We start from the raw sequence: 15,436 nt of genomic DNA, 5'->3' as shown, positions 1-15,436 counted from the left end.
TACACTCTCTTCAGATAACTAGATTGCCACTGTCAGGCTGACAAGCTAAGAGTAAGGCAAAGCAAGAGAAAGTCAAACCAACTTGGCTGATTGTAACTTGACCTGAAAATAGCAACCAGAAACATAAGATGAGGTAAATTTCTCCTTAATTTTCCTCTGCCTCTTTTGCTCACTTGCCTTTCCTTCCCTGATTCTCTCCTTGCCCCCTTCTCTCTTTCTTATTTTCATCTCTTTCCACCCCTTTCTCTACTGCTTCCTCTTCCTTGTTCCTTACACCATCTCCACGGGAACACTGTCATGTGGAAAGAGAACAATCTCCTGAACTGAGGAACATCTGACTGGTCTCGGCCTGGGCCACAGAGTGACGAGGTCAAAGGGTAAGCTGAGACCTTTACAGCAGTTGTTGGTACAGGAAGGATTGAGCTTGCGCTGAAGCCTTGCAGCATTGGGAACAATAGGAATTTGATTGGGATCCTTGCAGCAGCAGTTGGAATAGGCTGGATAAGAGGGCCACTGGAGCAATGGAAGTGGGAGGGAATGGACCAGGGCAGTTGCAGCAGCAGTGGCAAGGTGGCCCGGCTAAGGTTTGGAAATTAAGTGATGTGACACAAATGCAATTTTTATCTGTAATCAATTCCTGGTGTAGATTCTTTGTGGCTGGAATCAACCTGTAAGTGATTAAAACAGGTCACCCAGTTGTGAGATCAGTCAGCACTAATTATTTTCCACAAGTTGGGGGCAATTTACATACATTTTAGTGTGAAAAATGTGGTCATTTTAGATGCATTATTCCATGAAAAGCACGTTGTGAAACTTTCCTGCTCAGATGTCAATCTAATTAGTTTAACAAATAGGTTTTAGACAGTCACTGAGAGATGTTTCCATAGCCTGCTGGAAGTGCTGGTTGTATTTTTTGTCTGGTTTCAAGCCACCTTGGCACAGATCAGAATCAGGCCGCAGCCTGGATTAGTGAGTTTGATTGATAGTTGTGTCTGAGACATTTGAGAAGGGGATAGATTCACTGGCTGCAATCCTCTTTGACAGTGAGCTCAGTCACCAGGGATTTCCAGTCATGGATTTATATGGGGCCTCCAGTTGTCAGTTAACAATCAATATTTCACTTCAGCTGACAAGCTAAGTGTGTTTGTAAGCTTTGCACCAACCAGCACGCAGGCTCAGTCTGTGAGAGGTTGTGACTTGCTTTACAAAGTAAGAAGTGAGCTTATACTTAAAAGTCTATATTTAGAAATAAACTGGGTGACGTATTCACTTTGTGTGTCAAGGAGACTAGGGAACTATATGAATCACTGTTTTATTCCATTTATTGTTCATCACCTGTCTTGCGTAAATAAAACCATTTGTTGCCTCAGAGCCCGAGTCCCTGTCTGGTAAGAGTAAAGCTCCAGCCCACTTGAGGGATATGAGAGTCACGTGATGGTATGTGATACATTATAGCAGCCAGTATACAGAGTAAGGGTTCTCCATTATGATCCCTAAGTCTTGCTATCAATTACCTAGATATAGCATAGAAAAAGGTAGCCACAGCATTCTAGGGGGCACAAATTCCACTTACAGTGATGCTAAACCCAAGAAAATATCTGGGGGGAAAAACCCAAAAATCTGGAAGTCGCTGGGTGCGGTGGCCACTACTGGGACTGCACCCAACCAAAAGCAGGATCGTGGACATTGGCCCTGGAAGACGGGTAAGTTTTGGGACCTCACCGAGGCCAATTGGCCGGGCCCTGGCGAGGCAAGGGGGGGTCGGTTGGAAGAGGGGTGGGAGTGTTGTGTAGTGGGGGTGGTTGGGCCGCGCTGCGATCAGGAGTGCCCCCTCCAGCCCGCAAGGAAGCTCCTGGGGACCTCAGGTGACCACCAGCCCGTCGCTGGTGGAGGAGGCCCTTAAGTGGCAGTTAATTGGCCTCTTAAGGGCCTTGATTGGCCTGGGGCGGGCGGGCCGTTACTCGCCGCTGCCACTCCTGGTAAAATTGCAGCGGGGCTGGGAAGGCGCGGGAATGGCGCTGCCCCTGCCCCCCCCCCCCCCATTCAGTTTACGACCACCACCAGCCTGCTCCTGTTGGGGGGGCAGGGGATGGTGGTGGGGGCAGAAAATTATGGCCATTCTCTCTGTATTCACTCTGGGTCCACTTTACCAAAACCTTTCAGAATTTTAAAGACCTCTATTAGCCGCCTTTTGTCAAGTGAAAAGAGACCTAGCCTGTTCACCCTTTCCTGATGTATATAGCCACATATTTCTGGTATCATCCTTGTAAATCTTCTCTGCACCCTCTGCAGTGCCTCTATATCCTTTTTTATAATATAGCGACCAGAACTGCATGCAGTATTCCAAGTGTGTTCTAACCAAGGTTTGATACCGCTTTAGCATAACCTTCCTACTTCTCAATTCTATCCCCCTAGAAATCAAGTCTAGTGCTTGGTTTGCTTTTTTATGGCCTTGCTAACCTATGGCGCAACTTTTAGTCATTGATGTATTTGTACTCCAAATCCTTTTGTTCCTCTACCCCACCTACACTCGCACCTTCCAAGTAATAAGTGACCTCTATTCTTCCTACCAAAATGTACTATCTCACATTTTTCTCTGTTGAACTTCATTTGCCAATTATTTGGCCATTCTGCAAGTTTCTAATGCCCTCCTGTAATTTGTTGCAGTCCTCCTCAGTATTGACAATCCCCCCACAATTCGGTGTTGTCCTCAAATTTAGAAGTTGTATTTTTGATTCCAAAGTCCAAATTATTAATGTAAATTGTGTGCAGCAGTGGTCCCAGCACTGATCCTTGTGGAACACCAGTTCCACATTCTACCACTCTGAATAAATAACCTTTGCTCCCACTCTCTGCTTTCTATCTTGCTGCCAGCTAGCAATCCATTCTGCCACTTGTCTTCTGGCTCCACATTCTCTGACCTTATTCATTAGTCTATTATAGGGCACCTTATCAAAGGCCTTTCGAAAATGCAGATCAATTACATCTACTACATTACCAATGTCTACTGTCTTACCTCCTCACAAATTTCTTACAAGTTTTGAGAAGCAAGATTTTCCTTTTTGAAATCCATGTGGACTATACGTTATATTTTTCTTTTCTATATGTTCTTCTATTCTCTCCTTTAGTCGTGATCATTATTTTTCCTACCAGCAATTTTAAGTCTATAATTCCCTGGGCATGTTCTGTCCCCCTTCTTAAACATAGGAGCTATGTTAGTTATCCACCAGTCTTCTGGCACTACACCTTGTTCTAATGAATTATTAAAAATATGTAGTATTGCCTCTGCTATCTCTTCCTTATATTCTTCTAAAATGCATGGATGCAGTCTATCCAGACGAGGGGCTTTATCCTTTTTGAGTTTGATTAGTTTATTCGAATGTTCTTCATCCGGCGATCAGGGGTGTCAATCAAGTAATCTACCTTACCCACTCTTTTGATCACTCTATATGGGCCACTGAACCGTGCTTTCACTGGTTCTCCCTGTGATGGTAACAACACTAATACCTCATCCCCTGGTTTTATAGTAGGTTGTGGTTTTCCCACTGTTTGACAGATGTGGCATGCCCTACAAAATTGTCTCACATCCTTTGTAAGACCTGGCCAGTAATAATGTTTGCTTATGTGCGATTTGGTCTTCCGAATTCCCCTATGTCCTGAAAAAGGAATGTCGTGTTCTAACCTTAGTAATCCTTGTCGATATTTAGGTGGTACCACTATCTGTTCAACAATTGTCCAGTCTTCATCCGCAGGTCTATGAGGCAGTCTCCATTTCCTCCTGAAAACCCCGATTGCCATATAATAGCCTTCCAGAACTCCTTTCACCTCAGCTTCTGACAGAGCCGTCTGTGCTATTTGGTAGATCTCTGGATCAGCTTGCTGTGCTGCAATGATAGACGATCTGTTAAACATCACATTTGGATTATCTAAATCCCCAAATAAGGTCTCAGATGCTTGATTATCTATTTGTGGTGCCCCTTTTACCCCCGACAATGGATCCTGTTTAGTCATTGCTCGGGTAACTACACACGCAGGAAATATTCCCGGAACTTGCTCCTGTAATTGCTCCGTTTCCTTAATTTCACTCTGTTCCTCTGTAACTATAGGAGAAACTGATACTTTTGATCCAGCCAAATCGTTTCCTACGAGTAGATCAATTCCCTTTACTAGTACACTGTGGACAACACCTACAGTTACTATCCCAGATATTAAGTCACTCTCTAGGCGTACTTTATACAAAGGTGCGGGTATACACACTCCGTCAATTCCAATAACTAAAACTTTAGCGTTCAAGGCGCTCTCTGGTGGAAACCTCCTTTCTTTCCCCAGCAAGAGTGTTTGGGTCGCTCCTGTAGCCCTGAGTATAATGATAGGTTTTCCTGCCTCACTTACAGGATACGGAGTTACTCTCTCCTTTGACAAAAAATCATTATAACTCTCAGGTATTTTATTCTTAACCTCTACACTCTTAGTTTTGGTATCTGGTTTCACATTCACAGTTGTCGTTAAAGCTATAGCCTGTACTGCAATACTCTCAGTCAGAGTCTTTTCCTCTGCACTAACTTTGTGTACCCCTACAAGTCCTATGGGTTTACCTGGCAATTTTCAGCACTCTGAACGAAGATGACCCGTTTTGTTGCAATGATAACACTTTGGCTTGCGAACCTCACTTCTACCCTCAGCACCTTCCTTTCTGACCTGAGGAGGTGATCCTGGGGCATTCCCAGCTGTTCCTTCCTGTCCCCGGCTACTTGCCTTCCTTTCACTCTTCCACTTTCTATCCTTCTCTGGTTTATGGGGGTGGCGGACAAAATAGGGAGGCTTATTCACAAGCTCAAAATCATCAGCAATCTCTGCTGCTTGCCTAGCTTTCAAAACTTTCAGGTCATCTATATGAGTTCTCACTACTGAAGGAATGGAGTTTTTAAACTCTTCCAAGAGAATCAATTCTCGAAGGTTCTCATATTTGGTTTCTATCTTTAATGCCTGTATCCAACGATCAAAATTTATTTGCTTCACCCTCTACAATTCTAGATATGTCTGTCCAGTCAATCTCCGTTAAGTTCCTAAACTTCTGACGGTAAGCTTCAGGGACTAACTCATATGCAGAGAGAATAGCCCTTTCTCACATCTCATAATCTGCAGAAGCCTCTTCAGAAAGCATGACAGAAGCTTCATGAGATCTGCCTACCAGCCTGCCCTGCATAAGCAGTGTCCAGCATTCTTTTGGCCATTTCATCTGTTTGGCTATTTTTTCAAAAGATATGAAAAATGCCTCTACGTCCCTTTCCTCGAACTTAGGAAGAGACTGTATAAATTTAAACAACTTCTTGCTGGGTCCTGATCTAAATTCAGATTCTTCCTGACACGAATTTTCCCTGGTTATAAGACTACCCCTTTGTCTTAGTTCCATCTCTTTTAATTTAAATTCCCTCTCTTCTCTTTCACTCTCTCTCTGAAATTCAAGTTTTCTTATTGCTACTGCTTTTTCTTTTTCCCTTTTCCTTTCCTCTTTTTCCAATTCAAGTTTTATTAATTCTTTTTCTGCCTCAAATTTTTTTGTTTCTAACTGAATCCTAGCCAATACCACTGCATCACTCTCGGACCTACTACATTCTTGTTCCTCGTATTGCCCTTCATCTGTATTATCATCTTCATCTTTAACCAATTCCAGATGTTTGACTATTATGTCAATTATCTCTGCTTTTTTGGCACCTGATTTCAATTCCAACCCCAATTTCACTACCAATTCTTGTAATGTGTTCTTAGTTAAAGTTATCAAGTCACTCAGGGGAACATTCTGCTTTCCCAAAAACTCTACTACACAGATTGAAACATAGAAAATAGGAGCAGGAGTAGACCATTCAGCCGTTCGAGCCTGCTCCGCTATTCATTATGATCATGGCTGATCATCCAACTCAGTAGCCTGTTCCTGCTTTCACCCAATACCCTTTGATCCCTTTAGACTCGAGAGCTATATCTAACTCCTCCTTGAAAACATACAATGTTTTGGCCTCAACTGCTTTCTGTGGTAGCGAATTCCACAGGCTCACCACTCTCTGGGTGAAGAAATTTCTCCTCATCTCAGTCCTGAAAAGTTTACCCTGTATCCTTAGACTATGACCCCTGGTTCTGGACTCCCCCCACCATTCGGAACATCCTTCCTGCATCTACCCTGTCAAGTCCTGTTAGAATTTTATAGGTTTCTATGAGATCCCCACCCCCCTCCCCTCACTCTTCTGAACTCCAGCGAATATAATCCTAACCGACTCAACCTTTCCTCATACGTCAATCCCACCATCCCAGGAATCAGTCTGGTAAACCTTCACTGCATTCCCTCTATAGCAAGAACATCTTTCCTCAGATAAGGAGACCAAAACTGCACACAATATTCCAGGTGTGGCCTCACCAAGGCCCTGTATAATTACAGCAAGACATCCCTGCTCCTGTACTCGAATCCTCTCGCTATGAAGGCCAGCATACCCTTTGCCTTTTTTACTGCCTTTTGCACCTGCATGCTTATCTTCAGCGACTGGTGTACGAGAACACCCAGGTCTCGCTGCATATTCCTCTCTTTCAGTTTATTGCCGTTCAGATAATCTGCCTTCCTGTTTTTGCTACCAAAGTGGATAACCTCACATTTATCCACATTATACTGCATCTGCCATGCATTAGCCCACTCACTCAACTTGTCCAAATCACCCTGAAGCCTCTCTGCATCCTCCTTACAACTCACCCTCCCACCCAGTTTTGTGTCATCTGCAAATTTGGGGAAATTACATTTAGTTCCCTCATTTAAATCATTAATGTATATTGTGAATATCTGGGGTCCTAGCCCCGATCCCTGCAGTATCCCACTAGTCACTGCCTGCCATTCGGAAAAAGACCCATTTATCCCTACTCATTGTTTCCTGTCCACCAACCAATTTTCTATCCATCACAATACACTACCCCCAATCCCATGCGCTTTAATTTTACATGCTAATCTTTTATGTGGGACTTTGTCGAAAGCCTTCTGAAAGTCCAAATAAACCACATTCACTGGCACCCTGTCATCAACTCTACTAGTTACATCCTCGAATAGTTCTAGTAGATTTGTCAAGCATGATTTCCCTTTCATAAATCCATGCTGAATCTGCCCGATTCTACCACTGTTCTCCAAGTGCTCTGCTATAAAATCTTGGATAACGAACTCTAGAATTTTCCCCACTACCCACGTCAGGCTGACTGGTCTATAATTCCTTGCTTTCTCTCTACCTCCCTTTTTAAATAGTGGAGTTACATTAGCTACCCTCCAATCTGTAGAAACTGTTCCAGAGTCTATAGAATCTTGGAAGGTGACCACCAATACATCCACTATTTCTAGGGCCACTTTCTTAAGTACTCTGGGATGCATACCATCAGGCCCTGGGGATTTATCGGCCTTCAATCCCATCAATTTCCCCAACACCATTTTTCTACTAATACTGATTTTTTTCTGTTCCTCTCTCTCACTAAGCCCTGTGTTCCCCAACATTTCTGGTGTGATATTTGTGTCCTCCTTTGTGAAGACAGAACCAAAGTATACATTTAGTTGGTCAGCCATTTCTTTATTCCCCATAATAAATTCCCCCGTTTCTGACTGTAAGGGACCTACATTTGTCTTCACCAATCTTTCTCTCTTCACATAGCTATAGAAACTTTTACAGTCAGTTTTTATGTTCCCCGCAAGTTTGCTCTCGTACTCTATTTTCCCCTTCTTAATCAATCCCTTGGTCCTCCTTTGCTGAATTCTAAATTGCTCCCAATCCTCAGGTCTGTTGTTTTTCCTGGCAAATTTATATGCCTCTTCCTTGGATCTAATGCTATCTCTAATTTCCCTTGGAAGTCATGGTTTGGCTACCTTCCCCGTTTTACTTTTGCGCCAGACACGGATAAACAATTGTTGCAGTTCATCAATGCGCTCTTTAAATGTTTGCCATTGCCTATCCACCATCATCCCTTTAAGTAACGTTTCCCAATCCGTCATGGCCAACTCGTGCCTCATACCTTCGTAGTTTCCTTCACTAAGATTCAGGATCCTTGTCTCAGAATCATCTACATCACTCTCCATCTTGATGAAGAATTCTATCATATTATGGTCGCTTGTCCCCAAGGGGTCTTGCACCACTAGATTGTCAATTATTCCTCTCTCATTACACAATACTCAGTCCAGGATGGCCTGTTCTCTAATTGGTTCCTCAACGTATTGGTCCAGAAAACCATCCCGTATGCACTCCATGAATTCCTCCTCTCCGGTATTGTGACTAATTTGATTTGTCCAATCTATATGTAGATTACCCATAATTACAGATGTTCCTTTATCGCATGCATCTCTAATTTCCTGTTTAATGCCATTCCCAACATCACCACTACAGTTTGGGGGGGTCTATATACAACCCCACTAACGTTTTTTGTCCCTTAGTTTTTCTCAGCTCTACACATACAGATTCCACAGTGTCAGAACTAATATCTTTCCTCACTATTGCGTTAATTTCCTCTTTAACCAGCAATACAACTCCACCATCTTTTGCTTTTTGTCTGACCTTCCTAAATACTGAATATCCCTGGATGTACATTTCCCATCCCTAGTCACCTTGCAGCCATGTCTCCGTAATTCCGACTATATCAGACCCGTTTACATTTATTTGCGCGATTAATTCATCCACTTTATTGCGAATGCTCCGCGCGTTAAGGCACAAAGCCTTAAGGCTTGTCTTTTTAACATTACTTGTCCCCTTCCTACTATTTTTCACTGTGGCCCTGTTTGATTCTGGCCCTTGATTTCTCTGCCTAACACTTTTCTTATTCCCCTTACTGTCTTTTGTTCTTGTCTGTATGCCACTAATGCCATAACAATGATATAGACTGTACCTTATTATACAAGAGACCTGGTTCTTTTAATTTCTTTGTAATTGGTGTCAGATTTCGATCCCAACAATCAAGTTTCCAATTGAAAAGATTCCAGACTCGAGCAATTAACTTGATGCCAAACGCAAGAACCCAATTTAAATATGTTATCCCAGAGATGAGTAATTACCATGATTCCAAATGCGAGCCCTCTAAATTTGTCTGATTCTGATCCCAGATGCGAGCCACCTAATTAAATATGATTCAACTGCGAGCGAGCCCCCAATTAGGATATGATTCAAATCCCGAGAAACCCAATTAATATGTGATTCAAATCTTGAATGAATCCCCAAATATAATATGTTATTCAAATGCCGGACGAGCCTCCAGGAAATATATTACGACCGACCGCTCCAGTCAAAGCCCCCAATCAAAATATACAATTCTGATTGTGGTGGGTGAAATGCACTGTTAATTCAATCCCGTCGCTCCACAGATCGCCTAACATATCATTTAAAACTTTCCAAATTAAAGAAAAACCCAGCCAAATTGTACCATCTATTAACCCCCGAATGAGGCTAACCAAATCAGGTGTCTTTAAATCAACAAATCAACTCTTTAATTATAATAACTAAATTCTTAAACACTATGAAGATATAAACAACATTTAAAATTGAAAAAAGTAGAGTCCTTGCAAATTTACAGGCCAATGTTGCTTGAGGTCCTCACAGATGTTGCTTGAAGTCCTCACAGCCGTCCAATGTGGGAAAAAAGTGTCCTTCCACAATAGAACAGTCTGTAGTCTAACTCCAGCAGTAGGTGATGCTTTCCTTCTCTCGCGATGGATTTCAACAATTAAGAACTTGCGAACACTTTCAATAGAATCAATCTGACTTTAGAGTTTTTGAGGAATAAAAGATTGTCACTGTCTAACTTCCTTTCCTTCAGTTTAAACTACCAGAGATCTCTGTTTTGGCTTGACTTTTTTTTAGAATTTTGAGAGGTAATAATTAAACAAAAATCCTATTCCTTCAGTTTAAATGGCTGAGAGCTCTTTTTCAGGTGCTAAACACCACAGCTGTCTGTCTGTGTGTCCTCTGTGTCTGTGTTCTGTTAGTACAAACTGTCTTCAACTAAAAAGCCATTTGAAAATTGAATTGTAACAAATGTATCGCTTGATACTCACTCCCAGTGGCTGTATCTTTGGTAACGAGAATGCACCCTTTGAATCGCAGTCTCCAAATGGCTGTTTCTAAGGCAATGAAAATGCACCTTCCTGTAACTCCTGAGGCTTGCTGGTTCTTAAAGCAATACTGATCCTTTGCAAGCCTTAAAGGCAAACCGCAAATTCCCGAAAAAAAAAAACTACAGGACCTTAATAACCCCTGGTGTAACTGCTGTCCAGGGGGACAGCAGCACAGACTTAGTCCTTAGGTTTCTAGATGATATGCTTCTGTAGGTCTTCTAGGTCTCTCTAGGTCTTCTGTGCAGACATTAATTAAACAAACATTGAGAGTGGTCACCAGACTGTTTTCTTCATTTGTGTTTTAAGTTGTGAGTAAATACCCTGGTGCTGTATGCAGACTTTGAAAATGCATCCAGGTTTGACTTTGTTTCTGCTGTAAGAGTCTGGGATTTCTTTTTCTGTGATCATCACTCTGGAATTTTCATTTGATTTGATTTAATGGGCAAAAATAACAGGCTGGCAACTACAGTAACAGAAAACCCTAAATCTCATCAGCATATTAAGACCGCATAAATTCTGTTACATTCTTTCTCAGGTATCAGAGTATTCGTCGGACAATGACCAGTGAGAGGTCTGAGGACACTGGCCAAGCCAGTGGCATTGACGCAGGAGCAAGAGATGAAAGTCATTTTGCTCATTTTAGTTCAGGTAAAGTAACAGATTTTCTGCATTCATTGCTGCCTGTTTGGGTTACAAAATAATAATTGAATATTTTTAAATCAAGGAAATAGCTCCAACATATTTGTAGCAGTGGACCAGAGTTTACTAAAGAACCAACAGTGTGTGAATGATGCACGCTCTTATTAATGTGCAAATCAGCCAGCAACTTGTGGCAAGGAAGAGATACCTCATGAATTGTGACAAGTTGCCGGTTGACTTGCGATGTTCTGTCATTTACTTTGCGAAAATGGCATCTCGCTCATAACCTTCCCATGAGTTTCATGATGTGGTTGCATTGGCACATTAATTGCCCATTAAACTTACCACAGAAAGTAAATCTTGTAATTAATAGCACACAGTGATAATTGTAAATAAGTGTCAATCTGGCCCAGAAAGTGAACAATTAAAAGTGTGGCTTCTCAATTCTTAAGGTAGTGAATTATTGTTGGAGATTTTAGAAATGTCAGATTTTAATTTTTTATATTTTTTCTTTATTTTTCCTTTCTGTCTCTTTTTTTTTCTCTCCCTCAATCCAATCTTCTTTTCCCTCTCTTTATTTTTCTTTCTGTACCTGACTTGACATTGAATTCACCCACTCTAATTCACCCTCCTTCTCGGTCCTTGAGCTGTTTATTTCTCGATCCTTAAATCTGATTGGTTAGTAAAGGGGATACATAGTTTGTCTTGTTCACCAAGGTCCCAGATGCCCTGAAAGAGTCTTGATTATATGGGCTTGCTGCATATCCTGCTCCAGCAAATTCCGGTCCATTGACTGAACCTTTAAATCTTCACATCATTAACTGTCAATTTCACTGTTACATGCTAATAGCAACAGCTCACTCTATCTGGGCAACACAAGATGATAGAAACTTTGTTTCTACGTGGATGAATATTTTTTATTGAAGTTTCTTTTCTTTTGGGCCTCCTTATCTCGAGAGACAATGGATACGCGCCTGGAGGTGGTCAGTGGTTATACCTGTAATTAATATATGAAAATGCCCTGTTTGCTTTTCCTTTTCATGAAAGATCAAAAACATTTTTGTTTCTCAAGCTATTTGCATTCACTTTCTTTAAGTTTCTTAGCATAAGTAGCATGTTGATGCTACTTGCTTGTGGGAAATAGCAGTTGCTGCATGCAGGTGTTCACTGACCGCAATGTCAGAATTTGTTAAATCTTCAAAAATTGTCAGAGAAATTCATTGCTTTAGCACACAAAACAATTAAGAATTGTGATTGTAGCCCAGCACCAAGTATGTAGTATTCTGGAGCTCAAAGACTTACTAGTCTTACTAAGTACATCCTAGTACTTTTGAGTAATGGCTGTTCCAATCCTGGCCTCGGGATGAGTGATCGGGAGTCTATTTTTCCGATCATGTTCTTTTAATGCTCGTCATTTTAAACAGGTTAATATGACATTAAAATAATGCTTTAAGTAATAAACAGCAAAAAATTCTATAAAATGTCTAAAAATCTAACATAAAACTTAAGTTGTAGTGCTAAATCCAAAGATCTCATTGCATCATTAATTACAGCTTTTGTGAGCCAGGTGACTAATGTCACTACTTAGGTAGTACTTTTAAGAGGATTTGATCATATGTTTTAATCACACAGTAAGAGAGGTTATTTCAAAACACTTTATCAGAACATGCCCTCTGGCATGCCTTTACCCATTCGGCCTATTGTTCTCAGGAAATCTGGTTGCTACTAATTTCTGCAAATATTCTGACTAACAAAAGTAAAACAACACCACCTTTAGCTAACAACAACAACTTCTATTTATACAGCTCTTTAAATATCGAACAATATCCCGTCACTCCACAGAAAGTTAAACAGACAAAAACAACATTGAGTCAAAAAAGATTTTAGATGGGATGACTAAAACCTTGGTCAAAGAGGTAGATATAAATGAGAGATATAAAGGAAGGGAGAGAGGTGGAAACGTTTAGGGAGGAAATTCCAAAGCCCAGATTACTGAATACATGACCATCAGTGGTAGAGCGAAGAGAATGGGGTTGAATGAGGCCAGAGTTAAAGGAATGCAGAGTTATTGGTGGATTATATGGTTGGAGAGCTTGCAGAGATAAGGAGGGAGGAGGCCATGAAGGTATTTAAACATGAGGATAAGAGTTTTTAATCAGAAGCATGAAGGGCGCAAGAGCAAATGTAGATCGTTGAGGACAGAGGTGATAGTTGAATGGGACTTAATGTGGATTAGGATTTGGGTAGCAGAGTTTTGGATGAATTGAAGGTTATGGAGAGAGGAGGATGAGTGGCTTGACTAATGACTGGCAATGCGATAGAGATGGAAGTAAGCCATCTTTGTGATGGGGTTGGAAGCTCAGATCACGGTCAGTTAGGATGCTGAGGTTGTGAGCAGCCATCTTCCAGCTGAAGAGGGTGCTAAAATCCCTAGTAAGGATATAGAGTTTATGGCTGGGATGAAAGAGGATCGCTTTGATCTTCACGGTGTTTAACTGGAGGAAGTTAAGCTCATCCAAGAGTGGATGTTTATTTATTTTTTTATTTAGAGATACAGCACAGAAACAGGCCCTTCGGCCCACCGAGTCTGTGCCAACCAACAACCACCCATTTATACTAACCCTACAGTAATCCCATATTCCCTATCACCTACCTACAATAGGGGCAATTTACAACGGCCAATTTACCTATCACCTGCAAGTCTTTTGGCTGTGGGAGGAAACCGGAGCACCCAGGGAAACCCCACGCAGACACAGGGAGAACTTGCAAACTCCACACAGGCAGTACCCAGAATCGAACCTGGGTCCCTGGAGCTGTGAGGCTGCGGTGCCGTCCCAAGCAAACTGACAACACAGGTACAGTGGAGGCATCAAGAGAGATCGCATCATCAGGGCACAGGTGGAACGTTATGTCATGTCTTCAGATGATGTCATGTAGAGTTAACATGTAAATGAGGATCAGCAGAGGGACAGGATAGATCCTTGGATGAAGCGCGGAGTTGGGGGGCAGAAGTAATAGTGTGGGGTGGGAAGAGTAGGTGTTGCATTAAATGCTTTGGCTACGACTCTGTAGGTAAGAGTAGAACATAGAGAGGGCAGTACCACTCAGCTGGACAATGGAGGAAAGGCGTTGGAGGAGGATGGTGTGGTTGACGGTGTCAAAGGCTACCCAAAGGTCAAGAAGGATGAGGAGTAATAACGCACCATGGTCACAGTCACAGAGGAAGTCATTTATGATTTTAATTAGGGCCAGGTCAGTGCTTTGGCAAGGTAGAAACATGTTTGGAATGATTTGAATGGAATTACAAAAAAGATGAGCAAAGATTTCAGAAATGGCAATATGTTCAAGGATATTGAAGCGGAAAGGGAGATTGGAGATGGGGTAGCAATTTGCAAGAACAGAAGGGTTGGGGTGTTTTGTTTTCAGGAGAGGGGTGATGACTGATGATTTTAAAGGGATGGGGACACTGCCTGAGGATAGGGAACCATGTACAATGTCAGCTAGCATGGGGGCTGAGAAGGGAAGTTGGGTGGTCAGCGGTTTCGTGAAAGTGTGAACAAGAGAGCAGGAGGAGTGTCTCATGGATAAGTTGAGCTCGGAGAGGACATGAGAGGAGATAAAAGAGAAGCAAGAGTAGATCTTGGGAAGGAGGAAACTTTGGGGGAAGTTTAGTTAAGTGGGCAAATGGAACAGGGGTGTGCAGCAGAGGCAACTGAACAGATGGTCTGAGTCTTAGTGGAAAAGAATTCCATGAACTCTTGCGCTTGTTGTTGGAGATGAGGGCAGAGGGGATGGGGTTGGGGGTTTGAGGTAACTGTTGGTATTGGAAAAAAGAAGTTGAAGTTATCTTTGCATTCCAGGATTATCTTGGCGTAGTGAGCAGTTTTGTCAGAGGAAATGAAAGCCCGATAGTGCTTCAGATGTGTTCAAGTCTTGTACTCGAGAGAACAAAGATGGAGGCCATACCAGTGGGAATTACCAGAGTGGAAGAGAGAGTAAGGACTTTACTGTGGATAAGGGAATCCAAGGTGGAGAGGAAGGACTGACTGAGCAGATTAACAGCTGCAGCAGGATTGAGGTGACTGGAGGACCAAAGACTAAACAATTATTTGTTATGAAAGTTCAGTTGTAAGTGACCTGGGGAGATTATTTCTCTTGGGGTTGGACAGAAAATGAGGTTGGATTGGAAGGGAGTAGTGGGGGGGGGGGGATTGTGTGATGAAGACACTGGGAGTAGTGAGGCAATATAAGATGGCCAAATCAAGGGAGTGGCCATGAATAAGGGTAAGAAAGTTTATATGGAGGGAAAGGTTAATGAAGGATAAGAAGGCAGTGAAATCGGAGGAGCGAGTCATAAGAACATAAGAAATAGGAATAGATGTAGACCATATGGCTTTGACTTGCTTTACCATTCAATAACATCATGACTGATCTTTGACCTCAATTCTATTTTCATGCTTGATCCCCATATCCCTTGATTCACCTAGAGTCCAAAAATCTATCTATATTAATCTTGAATATACTCAGCAACTGAGCATGCATAGCCCTTTGGGGTAAAGAACCCTATGAGTGAAGAAATTCCTCCTTATTTCAGTCTTAAATGATTGACCCCTTATCCTGAGGCTGTGCCCCCTAGCTCTAGCCTCTCTAATCAGGAGAAATACCCTCTCAGCATTGACCCTG

The 15,436-nt window shown here is 42.1% G+C and overlaps 1 protein-coding gene across 15 annotated transcripts in view; it reads left to right on the top strand.

Moving 5' to 3' along the window:
- The window catches only part of hecw2b (HECT, C2 and WW domain containing E3 ubiquitin protein ligase 2b), a 431,729-nt gene that overhangs the window by 285,305 nt on the left and 130,988 nt on the right, over window positions 1–15,436 (top strand). For all 15 annotated transcript variants that reach the window (XR_010975402.1, XR_010975398.1, XR_010975400.1 and 12 more), the window contains one exon: window positions 10,650–10,762. Coding sequence is in view for 5 of the 15 variants with exons in the window: in XM_068035672.1 (XP_067891773.1) it covers window positions 10,650–10,762 (113 nt within the window). In the remaining 10 variants the exon portion in view is untranslated. The remainder of the gene's footprint in view (window positions 1–10,649; window positions 10,763–15,436) is intronic.

The sequence above is a fragment of the Heterodontus francisci genome, chromosome 7 (assembly GCF_036365525.1).
Source record: "Heterodontus francisci isolate sHetFra1 chromosome 7, sHetFra1.hap1, whole genome shotgun sequence".
NCBI lineage: Eukaryota > Metazoa > Chordata > Chondrichthyes > Heterodontiformes > Heterodontidae > Heterodontus > Heterodontus francisci.
This window is presented reverse-complemented; position numbering and strand designations above follow the sequence as displayed.